We start from the raw sequence: 15,443 nt of genomic DNA on the forward strand, positions 1-15,443 counted from the left end.
CTTGATGATATTTTGATTTACAATAAAACCTTTGAGGAACACATGTCAAGCCTTAAAGAGGTGTTTTTGAGGATCCAGTCTGCAGGTTTGAAACTGAACCCACGAAAGTGCCACCTTGCCAGGGATCACGTAGTTTTCCTGGGCCATGTAGTTTCTTGTAAGGGTCTTCAGCCCGACCCTAAGAACACTGACAAAGTTTTGAACTGGCCGGTTCCTCGTTCTCCGTCGGAGGTGAGAGCCTTTGTGGGACTGTGTTCTTATTATAGACGTTTTGTCAGGGACTTTTCAAAGCTTGCTGCGCCACTGAACCAACTCGTTGGTAAAAATGTGCCCTTCATATGGAACGATACATGTGATCAATCATTCCATCACCTGAAAAATGTGTTATCATCTGAGCCTGTCGTGATATTACCCGACTTCAGGATGCCATTTAAAATCTATACTGATGCCTCCAACTTGGCAGTTGGTGCAGTTCTCGCGCAGGACAGAGATGGACGTGAACATGTGGTGTCATATGCCAGCCGAGCACTTAATTCTACACAGAAACGCTGGTCCACTTTTGATCGTGAGTTGTGGGCGATTGTGTGGGCAGTAAGGGAATTCAAGCACTACATTGGACTTTCCTCATTTACCATTATCACAGACCATCGTCCACTCTTAGCTCTTCGGCGAATGTCAGTTGATGATGACCCAACGGGGAGAAGAGCGAGGTGGATACTGGAGCTCGATCCGTTGAATTGGGTCATTGTTCACAAGGATGGCCGACATCACAAGAACGCGGATGCGCTTTCTCGCCGCCCTGAGACACTTGACACGAATGTGGCGCAGAACAAAATTGGGAGGGCATTTCAAGTAAATGTGGTGAGTTCTAATCAGACAGACATTACACATTCCTCTGAAGTCAAAGATTCCACTGGCAACATGACTGCGGAGAACTCGCTTGAAAATTCTGAGGGCATGTCTCATATTAATGTATTGTCGTGCAGTTTATCAGATATCAGGGCTATGCAAGCTGCTGACCCTGACATTAAAACTGCGTTGAGCTGGGTGACACACGCCCAAAGACCTCCCAGGAGAAAGATACAAGTGACTTCACAGTGTTTACGGAAGCTTTGGACTGAATTCGACCGTCTTTCTATCCTTGATGGACTGTTGTGCCGCTTAGTTTGCTGCCCCCTGACAAATAAACCTGTAATCCAAATAGTTGTCCCCTCCGTGCTGATTCCTGACATACTTTTGCAGTTGCATGGAGCACCAGCTGCTGCCCATTTCTCTTCAGAGCGCGTGTGGGAACGGGCGAGGCAATTTTGTTATTGGCCTTCCATGTACAGGGACATTAAGAACTGGTGTGAGCAGTGCAAGGCATGCCAGACACGGCGCAGTCCTGTTCCAGCCCAACGTGCACCGATGGGTGGATCCCAGGCGGTACGGCCATTTGAAAGGGTGGCTATGGACATCTTAGAGCTGCCCGTGACTTCGAAAGGAAATCGGTATGTGCTGGTTGTTGAAGACTATTTCACAAAATTTGTCAATTTATATCCCCTGCCTAATCAGACAGCACAAACAGTAGCACATTGTCTCTTCGAGGACTATGTTCTGCTTCATGGTGTTCCAGAGACTTTGCACTCAGACCAGGGTCGTCAGTTTGAGGCTGAAGTGGTTCAAATCCTCTGCCGTCTCCTGTCTATTAAGAAGACTCGCACCACGCCCTACCATCCTCAGTCAGATGGCATGATTGAACGTTTTAATCGGACTCTGATTGATCAACTAGCTAAGACACTGTTGACTTATAGTGGAGAATGGGACGAGTATGTAAAACATGTGGCATTCGCCTATAACACGACGACTCACTCCAGCACTCATTTCACACCTTTCTTCTTGACCCATGGTCGTGAAGCACGTGTTCCCGCTGATGTACTGGTGCCCACTCGTGTTCTTGACTCTCAGATGTCGGTATCGCATGCTGAATTTGTTTCTTCACTGCTGACAAAATTGGATTCTGCCTTCAGTGGCGCAAGGATGCACATTGAGGCAGCGCACGACCATCAGAAACTGTACCATGATGTTGGTTTGCGTCACCAGCCTTATAGGGTGGGTGCTATGGTGTGGCTTCACAACCCAGTGGAGAGCCGCATGAAACTGGCACCTCATTGGAAGGGACCTTACGAGATTGTGCGAGTTATGGACTCATGTGGTGAAGTGGGACTGACCTATCGGATTGTAAATCCTTTGGACATTGGGGAACAGGCACAGGTCGTGCATTATAATAGGTTGCGGCCATACACATTACCTGTTTCACGAATCCGGACACCGTCTCATGTTCCGGACTTGCAGCGTGTGTCGATTCCCCTGGGGACGGGAGTTTCTAGTGGAGCCCAATCTGTCTCTCCCCGGACAGATACTACTTCTTTGTCTGACTTACATTGTTCAGTAAGAGAATCTGAGCCTAGTGTGAGTAGGACTGGGAGAATTCATAGGCCTCCTGACCATTTGAAGGATTTTGTTCTTTATTAAAAGGATAATTTTCGGATTAGTCACTATTTGCTATGTTGCTGTTGTTTCAAAAAAAAAAAAAAAAAAAAAAAAGCCAGTTGAAATGTGTTCTGTACTTTTAGTGTCATATTGTTCACTGATGCTACTGTTCCTGACTATGTTTGGGTACATAAACGGGGACGTTTATTTTGTGAGGGGGGGACGTATGTAACAGACCTAATTTGATTTTGTTATATTGTGCTAAGGTTAGATGCACAGGCGCTCATGAGGTGCATATGTGTGTGTGTGAGGTTTTATCCCCTCGGGGCTTGCCGTAGAAGGGCAAGAAAGGCGCATGCGCACGTCCTGTTTTAGGGTGTCGCAAAGTTTGATTAGAAAAAGGAGAATAAACAGTTGAAGAGGATTTTGTGTGCTCTCGTCTTTATTATTTTGTTATATTGCAAAGTGTGTAAGCGAACCCGGCACGAATGCTCGGTCACACAATGAAGATCTGTAAAGTTATTTGGATTATTGTTGAAATACACAGTCCTGAAAAAGGGGCGTTTCTTTTTTTGCTGAGTGTATACATATTACAAATGAACCTTAAACGCATTATAATCTACCATACACCTACAATATTCTACAGTATATCTGTACAAGTAGACTACTGACGCCCTCTAGTGGTGAAAATGAAAATCGATCCGTTTTGTCTCACGTGGAGTAAGAATGAGACAAAGGGCAAAGAGCTCGTGCTTTTGGATACACTGGAAAAAACAACAAGAAGATAATGAGACATTACCATATCATGAGAGTTAGTGTTTAGATTGACATCAGTGATTATTAAGATATAGACATATACATGAATAAAGGTTAAATACTTGCACTTGGCTGTGATCATCCCTAACTTTGCATTTAGCTAATTGCCACTATGTTGTTGCTGGTTTTAAAGAACAATAATAAAATATAGTGGCAAACAACGATGAGCGGGCCCAAGCACCCTGTGCCGCCACTGCACACCGTACACACTATATAGGGCTGATGTCAGATTGGGCCCTTGGGCCCATATCGTTGTGTGCATTGTGTGTGTGTGTGTGTATGTTAGTGTGAGACATGAGACATGGCCCCACAGAGTAAAACACAAAGCCGTCCAGTTTAGTGAGTTATGTTTCCTTTAGCCGTAGGATGAAGATGTGTTGGAGCTTTGTATCTTGTTAGAAACATAACACACACGTATGGGAGTATTGTGTTGGTGGGAACAGGATGTCGATAAAGTGTGATGTAAATGTATACAAGCGTGCATCTTAGACGAGACGAGAGCCTTTCCCCTGCAGAGAAATGCTCAACTGTATTCAGGAAAGAATAAAATCTATTGGCTTCAACATCCCTGGTCTCCAAAATGGTCTTTGCATCTTCGTCCCTGAACTAGCACCAACATAACTTAGAGGGAGTCAGTTTTTATCCTAATTAAATCCCATTAAAAGGGGCTGCATTCAATTTTAAATAATTATATGACATTTACAAAAAAAAACTTAATTATTAGACAATAAATGGTGGACAAAAATCCTGCAATACATTGAAATGGTTGTCATTTGAACAAAAATGTTACAACCCACGTCTCAATAATAATAATATATTTAACATTTTTTAGAAATAATAACGTTTTTTTCCCCAACTAAAATCATTTCGTCCCAGTTCTCAAGAATGACTGGAGTCTGTGCTCAGGGAGTTTGCATGTTCTCCCCTTGCTTGGTGTGTTTCTTCCAGGTTCTCCAGTTTCCTCCCCCAGTCCAAAGACATACATAAAGCAGTATAGATGATGAGTGATTTTACTGTATATATATCTATATATATATATATATATATATATATATATATATATATATATATACCTAAAACAGCAGGCTGGAGGCAACATGGCGAGGAAATGTTAAGGAAGAAACCTTGAGAGGAACCAGACAAAGGTGACCCATCATTATTTGGGTGACACCCGACAGTGCGACCATAATTAAATCCTTTCTATCATTGTGTGCTGTGGAATAAATAGTGGAATAGTATAACAGGAAATGTATATTTCAGGAAATTTGTTTAACATGAAGTCCTCCCTGTTAAGTTTGCCAGCAGTTTCCTGATGAAGACTCGAATACAAACCTGTTCAGAGCTGATTTCAGTCCTAAAGCTAACAGCGCGTTCTTTCCATGTGTGTTAAACTGGATAGAAACAAAGCACAGGACAGGATAAAGTAGATCAGTTAAATGAAACATAATGCTAAATAACATGACAGTTCCTAATACATAGCAGTAGCAGTAAGGAGCGGGTGTTTCTGTAAAAGCTTGACACGTGGAAGCACTAAATACTGAATAAACAAACCGTACAATAGGAAGGAGAAACGTCTAGTCCAGGTACATGCTGCCGTCGGATTCAACACTACAGTCTCTGATAAACTTCTCTAAGACTTATTACTTACTGTAGCGTCTACAATAAGTCATAATCAGCTTAATAACTGGAATTGGAAAACAAATAATTTAGGTCAGTAAAAAAAGCATGTACTGTCCACCTATTAAAGGACATTATTATCACCGGTGTTGGGGGACGTTACTTTTTAAAGTAACTAATTACATTACAAAATTACTGTCTTTAAAAAGTAATCAGTTACATTACAGCGTTACTTTCTGTTAAAAGTAACTAGTTCAGTACTTTTCCACTGCAGAAAATAAAAACTCCTTTGTGATTCCTCATGCATGTTGTTTTAGTCAAGACCTTTATAATTATTCTACCATCATCACTCAGTCAAGTTTGGCCCATAATCTGTTAACTACCAATACCCCCCATCTCACCTACTAATACCCCCATCTCATCTACTAATACCCCATCTCACCTACTAATACCCCTATCTCATCTACTAATACCCCTATCTCACCTACTAATACCCCATCTCACCTACTAATACCCCCATCCCACCTACTAATACCCCCATCTTACCTTGCTAATACCCCTATCCCATCTACTAATACCCCTATCTCACCTACTAATACAACCATCTCACCTACTAATACCCCTATCTCACCTACTAATACCCCCATCTCACCTACTAATAACCCCATCTCACCTACTAATACCCCATCTCACCTACTAATACGCCCATCTCACCTACTAATATCCCCATCCCACCTACTAATACCCCCATCTCACCTACTAATACCCCATCTCACCTACTAATACCCCTATCCCATCTACTAATACCCCTATCTCACCTACTAATACCCCTATCCCATCTACTAATACCCCTATCTCACCTACTAATACCCCCATCTCACCTACTAATACCCCTATCCCATCTACTAATACCCCTATCTCACCTACTAATACCCCTATCTCATCTACTAATACCCCTATCTCACCTACTAATACCCCATCTCACCTACTAATACCCCATCTCACCTACTAATACCCCATCTCACCTACTAATACCCCATCTCACCTACTAATACCCCTATCCCATCTACTAATACCCCTATCTCACCTACTAATACAACCATCTCACCTACTAATACCCCTATCTCACCTACTAATACCCCCATCTCACCTACTAATAACCCCATCTCACCTACTAATACCCCATCTCACCTACTAATACGCCCATCTCACCTACTAATACCCCCATCCCACCTACTAATACCCCCATCTCACCTACTAATACCCCATCTCACCTACTAATACGCCAATCTCACCTACTAATACCCCATCTCACCTACTAATACCCCTATCTCACCTACTAATACGCCCATCTCACCTACTAATACCCCCATCCCACCTACTAATACCCTCATCTCACCTACTAATACCCCCATCTCACCTACTAATACCCCTATCTCACCTACTAATACGCCCATCTCACCTACTAATACCCTCATCTCACCTACTAATACCCCCGTCTCACCTACTAATACCCCCGTCTCACCTACTTATACCCCTGTCTCACCTACTAATACGCCCATCTCACCCACTAATACCCCTATCTCACCTACTAATACCCCATCTCACCTACTAATACCCCTATCCCAGCTACTAATACCCCCATCTCACCTACTAATACCCCCGTCTCACCTATTAATACCCCCGTCTCACCTACTAATACCCCCATCTCACCTACTAATCCCCCTATCTCACCTACTAATACCCCCGTCTCACCTATTAATACCCCCGTCTCACCTACTAATACCCCCATCTCACCTACTAATACCCCTATCTCACCTACTAATACCCCCATCTCACCTACTAATACACCTATCTCACTTACTAATACCCCATCTCACCTACTAATACCCCCATCTCACCTACTAATACCCATATCCCACCTACTAATACCCCCATCTCACCTACTAATACCCCTATCCCACCTACTAATACCCCCATCTCACCTACTAATACCCCCATCTCACCTACTAATACCCCTATCCCACCTACTAATACCCCCATCTCACCTACTAATACCCCCATCTCACCTACGCGGTTTCGCGCGGTGGCCGTAAGTACGGTTCATTATGATTCACCGCGAGTTTTGGCGCTGTGATTAGGTTTCCATATTTCCACGCGTCGGCCCTCGCATAGTCAAACCATATAGGTGAGACAGCAGGAATGACAGAGGGAGAGGGGTTATTGGAGGCGGGGCTTTTAGGACGACTTTCACACACACACTAACAGAACTACATAAATTGTCTGAATAACAGATTACATTTTTTTTTAAATAACAAAATAACCGAGTCCTTAAATGGCGGAGCTAACGCGTTAGATCACTTGTTACATCAAAAAAGTTATCAAAGTACTCTAACGTGTTACTTTGTAACGCCTTACACTCAACACTGATTATTATAAGGACGAGTCCTAATGTAGGATTCATCACATTTAGTTGAATTTACACACTAATTCCACAAACACAACACACTGTACCGTGCCTTCTGCTTTAATAATGCTCAGGCGTGACCTATTCATATTTAACAGACTGTCGATTGTTACACTGTTCCTTATAGAGGCTCTTTCGGCAAAATAAAATCCAGAGGCGGGACTTAAGAGGAGGCATCCAAGATCAGATCACCCTACTTAACCTCTCATTCGTGTAACACCACAGAGATTTGGCTTAAGATAGACCTTCTGTTTATTTCTAGCCATTTGTTAAGGTGGATAAACATATAGACATATATTTGGAGTGCGATTATAGACTACGTGTATGATCGGCTGGACTTAGGGCTACAGACAGATCATATCCGACATTACCTTTGTGGACATTTCAGATGGGAGCCAGAGGTAATCGTGTTATATTCCTTGTTTGCGAGCAGGTCTGGTATATTTACTGAATTATAAACTTTTGGGATATATTCTCATACTGATGATTAAAAACTTTTCCAGTTAAAATAAAATAAATTTAATTAACATTAAAACATTAAATTTCACATATGCAGCTACTACAACAGAGATCTATTTATTTATTTATTTATTTATTTATCTATCTATCTATTTATTATATGATATGAATGTTAACTGAAACTTTTATGATTATATTGATCGTACTGCTTCCACATGGTTGGCTGTAACTGCACGTGGTTGTGCATGTGTTCCTATTAAAGGGGCCAATGAGTGTATATGACTTAACCACAGAAAGAACATGATGAATATGAATACATTTTTCCTACTTAATTTGTCACCTGTGTATGTTAGTCTACATTTAATACTTCATTTCTATTTAGAACTTTTCCGTTAGAGCTAGTTGGATAATATAGTAGAATATAGGAACCATAAACATGAACAGTTATACTAATACACTCTCAGAATTATTATAAACCAAAACTATGTCTCACAAGTAATTTTTTTTCAGTTGTAGAAACACTGTAATGTTGTATGCACCAGATTTGAGATTTATTTATAAGTGATATTACTGTAAGGCTTTTTCTTTAAAAACAAAACAGAGTGCATAATTACATGTTTATAACATGACAACTCACCTTCAGGTGGTCCGGGAACAGATTGAGGCACAAAGGCACTAAAGGCTGAATAAACAAACAACACAAAGGCCAGGAGAAACCTGATCAGGAACATATTGCTCCTGGATAACGTGACAAAATCTAATAAACGTATCTACATCAACAGCCAACAAAAAGACACAATAAATGTTTTGAACCTGAAAAGAGCAAATATCCTTACAAAAAGACAAAAAGTGTCTGCTTATTTAATAACAATATGTTTGTTCCTTTTTTTTTTAGTCCATTATGAAGTTCACGTTGCACCTAATCGCTTTTGAATTCTTCCTGTTATTCCAGTGATTAAGGCCTGGACTCAGGACTGGAGCTGAGGAGGTCCACGCTCATGGAAGTATGAACAGCTGCCTGGTGATTACTCCGAACGGATCGACTCGGGCGCTCATCCCGGCTAAGCAAGAGTTTTTTCACGGACCTTACATTGCAGCCGAAGTAACGATCTCCGTCCTGTCTACATCCGGAAATCTGCTGGTTTGCATCGCAGTCTGCCGAAACAAGAAGCTCAGAACAGTCACCAACTACTTCCTGGTCTCTTTGGCAGCAGCCGATTTCTTTGTAGGCACGCTGGCCATCCCCTGCGCTATCATGGCAGATCTGGGTCTCCCCCACCATAATCTATACCTGTGCACTGTTATTGTCTACATGCTCATGACGCTGACCCAGATCTCTGTCTTCAGCCTGCTAGCCATAGCCATCGAGCGCTATTTGGCGATCCTGTTGCCGTTTCACTACCAGAGGCTCCTGAAGCCGAGCAACGCTAGGCTAGTTATAGTGCTAACCTGGTTTCTTGCTTTCCTTCTGAGCTCGGTGCCGCTGCTGGGCCTTCAGGACAGATCCAGTCATATAGACTACTGCTTCTTCTCCTGTGTGGTGGACATCGCCTTACTGGTGTACTTCAACTTCTTCGGTTGTGTTTTGATTCCCCTGCTGGTGATGTTTTTTGTTTACGCTCACATCTTCATTACCGTCAGAAGGCAGGTGAGGCGCATCGCGGCACTGCATAGCGCGTTGGAAGTGCAAGCTAGGCAAACTTCAGCGATGCGACGTGAAGCGAAGAAGGCCACGTCTATTTTCCTGCTGATCTTCCTGTTCGTGCTGTGCTGGATGCCGATCCACATTACCAACTGCTTGCAGCAGTTTTGCCCGCAGTGCGCCGTGCCGCTGCCTGTTATTTTGACAGCAGTCATCCTTTCTCATGCCAATTCGGCCATTAACCCTCTGCTGTATGCCTACAGGATGAAATCCTTCCGTCAGGCGTTTAAAGGCATGTTCCTTTGTTGTCGAGTTGCTCCTCCAATAAGTGATACTACTGACAGCAACGGGACGTCGAAAAAAACATAAATGTGAAATAATGTACACAACAATATCAATACCGTATTTACTTTAATGATTAAAATTACATTATTTTCAAGATGCTAATGTTTTATATTATCCTATAGTCACGTTAAAGCCTCACATGGCATCTGATCGAGACTGATTATGAACTCTTATAAAAATGATCTAGCTAAGGTTCAGGATTTTAATGCAGCCACGCCCACTTCTGGCTGAAATCACACACGAGCACAGTACAGACGCAGACAACGGCACTGGTGGTGCAATACATGATATGAAGCAGCTCTGAGGCAAGTTTAATTTTATATAAGAACTTCAAGCTGCTTTAAACTTGTAAAGTTCTGTTAAGGTGTAAATAAAAATCTTTTATTGTACTGTACAATAGAGAATAATTATCACTGAGAGGCTAAATGAGAAAGAACTCATCTACACTCAGAATGCGATGTGAGTGCTATAAACGTCTACTCCAATAAATAACATATAAAGTATATCTTTATGTTCATGCTTGTGTGCAACAGGCGAGTATTTACTTTGTGTGGATAGAAACTGAATGGAGGAGAAACATGAAATTGTGGGTTTATCTAATTATCGTATTCTGACAACACATGTCATTTACCTGGAAGGACTTAGCAGCGGGTTTGCACCTTCTGTGAGTTTACTGTATATACAGTATGTAGTACGGTCAACTTGCTCTATTAATTTAATAAAGGCTAGTTTTAAGCCTGGCATGTTAATCAAACTTAATGCATTTTCATTTTTTTCTTTTCTACCATCCCTCATTGTTCAGAATGATGAACAATCCCCTCTTTTTTGTTTCTCTTGATGCTTGAAAAAAATAATGCAGTGTGTCATATTACTGAGAAACCCGAAAACCCTCATCCTACATTGAAATTCTTTTACAATCACGGTTCCCAACCTGAGGTCTAAAAAAATCACAGAAGGTGGACAGGTCTTTGTTTGCTCGGAGGCCGCGAGGTTGTCGGAGTTAGATTTGGACGTATTAAATAAGATCATACTTACAGACATTCAGTATAATTAATAATAAATGTTAATAACTTGCAATAATTATTTAAAAACAATCAATCTGTTATTTTGTTTTGCACATAGACATAAAATGTATCTGTTTCTTCGATACTTGGACTAATAACTAACAGGAAGTAACCCAGTGTAAGTATCTCTCCAGTGACGGAAACTTCAAAGCACTTTTTGTAAGTCGCTCTGGATAAGAGCGTCTGCTAAATGCCTAAATGTAAATGTAAAAGTAAATGCATATGGCCCGGGCTGGTGTGGGGTTGGGTCGGGTGGGGTTTGTTGTGAGAGGGCTCAGCTTTTCATAGACACCAGCAGGGGACGCTCCAAGGAAAAAAAGTTTGGGAACCACTGTTTTTAAAATACTTTTCATTTGAGGCTTCTACGGTGTGAGTCTCTATGTTTTTATTCTAAGCTGCTGTTCTATAAAGATCTAATGTCTTATTCAGGATCTGGTCAGGGCAATAAGATGGACTGGAAAGCACAGAATGTTACTCATACCTACAGCTGAGTATTCGAACCATTTACTTACTGAACTGTGTTCATATAATTTGACATTGATTTTTTTTTTAAATAGTGAGTTATGCTGCTACTGCAATAAATTAAATAATACACTTCTGTATGTACATAGTAAATGTTTCAAAAACTGGTTATAAATCTGGAAAATAATGATTCTCTATACCTCTGCTGTAAATAATTGTACTCTTTTATGTTCAGAGAATATTGGATTACTGTGATGACACATTTGGATAAGGTTTAATGAAATAAATCTGATTTATTAACTTTAATAAGCATTATGTTTAAACCAAAAACAATTAAAGTGTGTGTCCCAAACATGAGTAAACATGACTAAACATTTTGTTTTTGTCTTGAAAGAATAAGAAATGTATAATTTGTGGGCGGTATTGGCTTTATTACTGGCAAGATTAAAAGTGTGTGTGTATTCACATTCCTCTTCTAAAGTACAAATCGTCTGTACAGATGAAACTAAATGTATTATGTGAATTTACAATGTTTATTATGTAAATAAACATCAAATTAATCCACATCTGCAAAAAAAGATGAGATGATCTCTACAAACTTTTCAGAAAGCTACATGTGATACGGGATAAACGTTCTGAACCCTTCATTAAACTCAGTAATGCAAGACAAATGTTCTGGGCGTTTTTTCCTCTTGGATTTTAAAGATAATAAGTACTGCAGTTGCAAAGTTTATTGTGAAATTCAAACAAGGATGTTTTTTTTCTTCTAAATCTTCACTTACTAAATATACCTTTCCAGGTGTGTCCAGGTGTGTGTGTGATCAGTAGGAGATGGCGAGCATGAACATTTTGGAGTTTGTGGTCGCAAGTGGATGTCGTGAAGCAATGTTGATTCCGGTGTGGACGCGACACTCGGCACACAAAGTCATATGATTTTAATGAATATTCGAATCAATTTTGGTCATCAGTAATTGTACAGAACAAGAGTCTTTGGATTTAGATATGAGCAGTAAGAGGCACTGAATGTTCAGCAGTAAGCACCACACATTTAGGACTTCTGTGTCTTAAACCTTGACATCCCACGGTGTGTAAGTTCCCGGCTCTGAAGGAGGACACTGGAACAAAACAAAGAGCGTCAGATATTCACACAATATAGTTTATGATGATTACATAATGCTTGAATACAAAAAAACTGAAATTATAAATGAAACTCCATGTCTCAAGTCATTAGATGTGACCTAAAATATTACTCACTCAAAATTATTTTAAAATTGTAGACATTTTTCTGCACATGATTTTAACACTTGAACCTTTTTTTTTTGGGAAATGCAATATAGTACACATCAGGCAACACCATACAGTAACACAGCTGTTGTTGTACTGATTTCAGAAACCTTTATACAGTACAGTACATGCATGAAATGTTTAAAAATAAATGGACCAATATATCATTAATAAGATATCAGGCCGTGTATACAGCACACCTTGTTCACTTTTTCTCATTGCATTCACTTAAAGTAGTTCGAAGGTAACGTCTTTCATATTAATCTTTTCTGTAACCGAACGTTTTTTTTAAATAAAAATCATTATTTAAAGTCATACTGAACCAAACATGACTGAAAGTGGCACTAGATTATTATTTAAATAAATTACGTTAATTTATAGTTTTTACAAGTTATAAATGAATAGTCACAAATTTAAAAGACAAATCTGTTTAAAACCTGTTTTATTTACTTCCTTCTTTAAGGTCTTAATCATGTCTGTATTTTTTTTTCAGCCTTTAGTGTTAAGATTCAAGTAAAAAAGAAAAGGTGCAAATCCTGGTCAGTTCCGAACGTCTAACGACTGTATAGGATAGTTTTGCAGTTTTTACTTTTTGATACTGTAATAAACTAAACCTGTCTATTACAAGAGAAGCTTCAGTGACGTACGAGTTTGGTGAATCTGTCCTCACAAGCGTTGCGTATTCTCTCGGGTGTAGCAGGGCTGTCCAGTCTAAAGGCTCCTGTAAGGCCAGACTCCGCCCTGGCAGCTGTGATGGCATCTTTTATAGCATAGAAGACCGACGCTGCCAGGAAGAGCGGGGGCTCACCAACCGCCTGAATACAGTGAAAGGGGAAAAAATTAATAAAATATATATTCCACTGATATTTTCACATTAACAAAAGAATGAATTATGGATTACTTTATTGAAAATGTGACTATGACAAGTCAGTAATACTGCGTATAATCTTACAGATATATTAAACCCTCTGAGTGCCCTATACTGTACATTTCAAATAAACTAAAAGTAAAGTACATAGATAGTTTATAAATAACAGGCACATTGTTTAAATCTGTACAATATTTTGCATATTTCTTTTAGAGCTCTTGGAGCTTTTAAATTATAACGAGATACAAGCTGACATTATTTAAACAGTTTGACAGCGAAATGAGATAAATCCATTTTTAGAAAAAATGAAGTACTGCATTTTGCACTAATTTAAAATATTTTGTGCATGTTTTCTTTAAGACACAGGGATGTTAAAGAGAACAAATGGCAAAATATTATATACATTTTTTGTGTGATTTTTTTCAAAAAGCTATAAATCCTCTTGCCACAGATTTGGCACAATACATACATCAGCCTGCAGTTGTGTTTGTGGTTATTTAATGATGCAGTTTAATATCACTAATGCATTGGTTACTTGTATGCAAACTCAAGCTTTGATTGGGATTTTGTCAAACAGAAAGCATTGGCAGCAAATTGGGCAAATTGGTTGAGTTTTGTTGAACACCAGTTCATGAAACAGATAACCTTTAACTCTCCCAGTTTCGATTGTACTTTGGTACATGATGACAGCTCCCAGCGCCGGTACAGCCCTCATACGGGAATTTGCCGAAACGAGTAAAAGTCTGAAAATGCAGTTTAGCCTGTTCTGCTGTCAAACTGTTCATTTGTAATCCTCGTGAGTTTTTTTTACATAATAACCTGTTTAACTCAAGCTGGTGGCATTTAAAGCCACAAAAACACTTAAATAACTTACAATAATTAAAGGCTCTGTCTTAAGCAATGCTTCATATGTAGACCTTTGGGAAAGACCAAAGCAGAGCAACAAACAATAAAAAGCAATAAGTATTACCTTGGAGGAGAAGATAGCCCTCTCATTTGGGGAATCTCTAAGTAGCGAGACTTTAAGTTCAGTTGGAATATCTCCAAAAGCAGGAATCTTATACATCCCAGGTCCACGGGTGTAGAGGAAACCTTCTGGAGAGTAGCGCAACTCTTCAAGTGTGAAAAGACCCACGCCCTGCATGAACGCACCCTCCACCTGCACATGAAATTACAGGTGAGCTCCCATACGCAGAGCATCGTCAAGCCAGTGGGTCAAGCTGAGAGTGACAACCTGCGTACCTGACCGATGTCCAGCGCTGGGTTCAGACTTTTGCCCACGTCCATAACAACTGAAGTGTGCAGGTTCTGAAGAAGTTAAGATGTTCTGGATCATTTTGTCAACAGACGTAAAAAACACATCACCAACATATAACACCTAATATCATCAGTAGATGACCAGGATGAAACCACGGCCAGAAATGTTCTAGAGGATCTTTATCCAAATGACACCAGCGCAGTAACAATCACCTATATGGTGCATTAAATACATCTCGCAGAAGTTTATTATAAACTGATTAATGGCAGATGTGAAGGCGCTTTTTACCTTGTGTCTGCCAGTCAAGCAGTCGATCTCCACCACTGAGGCCGCCACGCCGTAAGAGAAATAGTTAAATGGGCGACCAGAATTAGTTTTATAGTCGTAGCCAATATTTGGGGTCCTGCAAAATCAGGAGGTATACACAAACAAATAAACAAGAATTAAAATTAAAGTCCTGGTTTTGTAGATTGACACAGACCATACATGGTTCTCCAAATCTATGTAACACGTGTAAGAATGTGTGTTACAATGAAGAGAAATTTATAGTAAAGTCACTATAGCAAATACAAATACTGTATGTGGTAAAGATAGTTGCAAGCAACAATGACGGGCCCAAGCACCTTGTGCCGTCACCTCCCGGGTCCACCGCACAGCCTGAGTGTGTTACAAAAAGCCATCGCCACCCG

General features: G+C 40.2%; 2 protein-coding genes across 2 annotated transcripts in view; one reads left to right on the forward strand and one right to left on the reverse strand.

The window, feature by feature from the left end:
* The first annotated feature begins 8,738 nt into the window (after positions 1-8,738).
* On the forward strand, positions 8,739-9,842 carry LOC128535334 (adenosine receptor A2a-like). The gene has a single exon (XM_053509205.1). The coding sequence runs from the start codon at positions 8,838-8,840 to the stop codon at positions 9,840-9,842; it is 1,005 nt and encodes a 334-aa protein (XP_053365180.1). The 5' UTR covers positions 8,739-8,837.
* A 2,422-nt stretch (positions 9,843-12,264) lies between these two features.
* Positions 12,265-15,443, reverse strand: part of xdh (xanthine dehydrogenase) — a 50,506-nt gene continuing 47,327 nt past the window's right edge. The window contains exons 32-36 of the mRNA XM_053509189.1: positions 15,043-15,157; positions 14,739-14,804; positions 14,467-14,655; positions 13,276-13,443; positions 12,265-12,459 (exon numbers count right to left, since the gene is read on the reverse strand). Of these exons, the coding sequence (XP_053365164.1) occupies positions 12,409-12,459; positions 13,276-13,443; positions 14,467-14,655; positions 14,739-14,804; positions 15,043-15,157 (589 nt within the window). The 3' untranslated portion in view covers positions 12,265-12,408. The remainder of the gene's footprint in view (positions 12,460-13,275; positions 13,444-14,466; positions 14,656-14,738; positions 14,805-15,042; positions 15,158-15,443) is intronic.

This window comes from Clarias gariepinus, chromosome 13 (genome assembly GCF_024256425.1).
Source record: "Clarias gariepinus isolate MV-2021 ecotype Netherlands chromosome 13, CGAR_prim_01v2, whole genome shotgun sequence".
NCBI lineage: Eukaryota > Metazoa > Chordata > Actinopteri > Siluriformes > Clariidae > Clarias > Clarias gariepinus.

Coding starts and splice junctions, on each gene's coding strand:
- LOC128535334 (XM_053509205.1), top strand. CDS start 8,838: ATGAACAGCTGCCTGGTGATTACTCCGAACGGATCGACTCGGGCGCTC.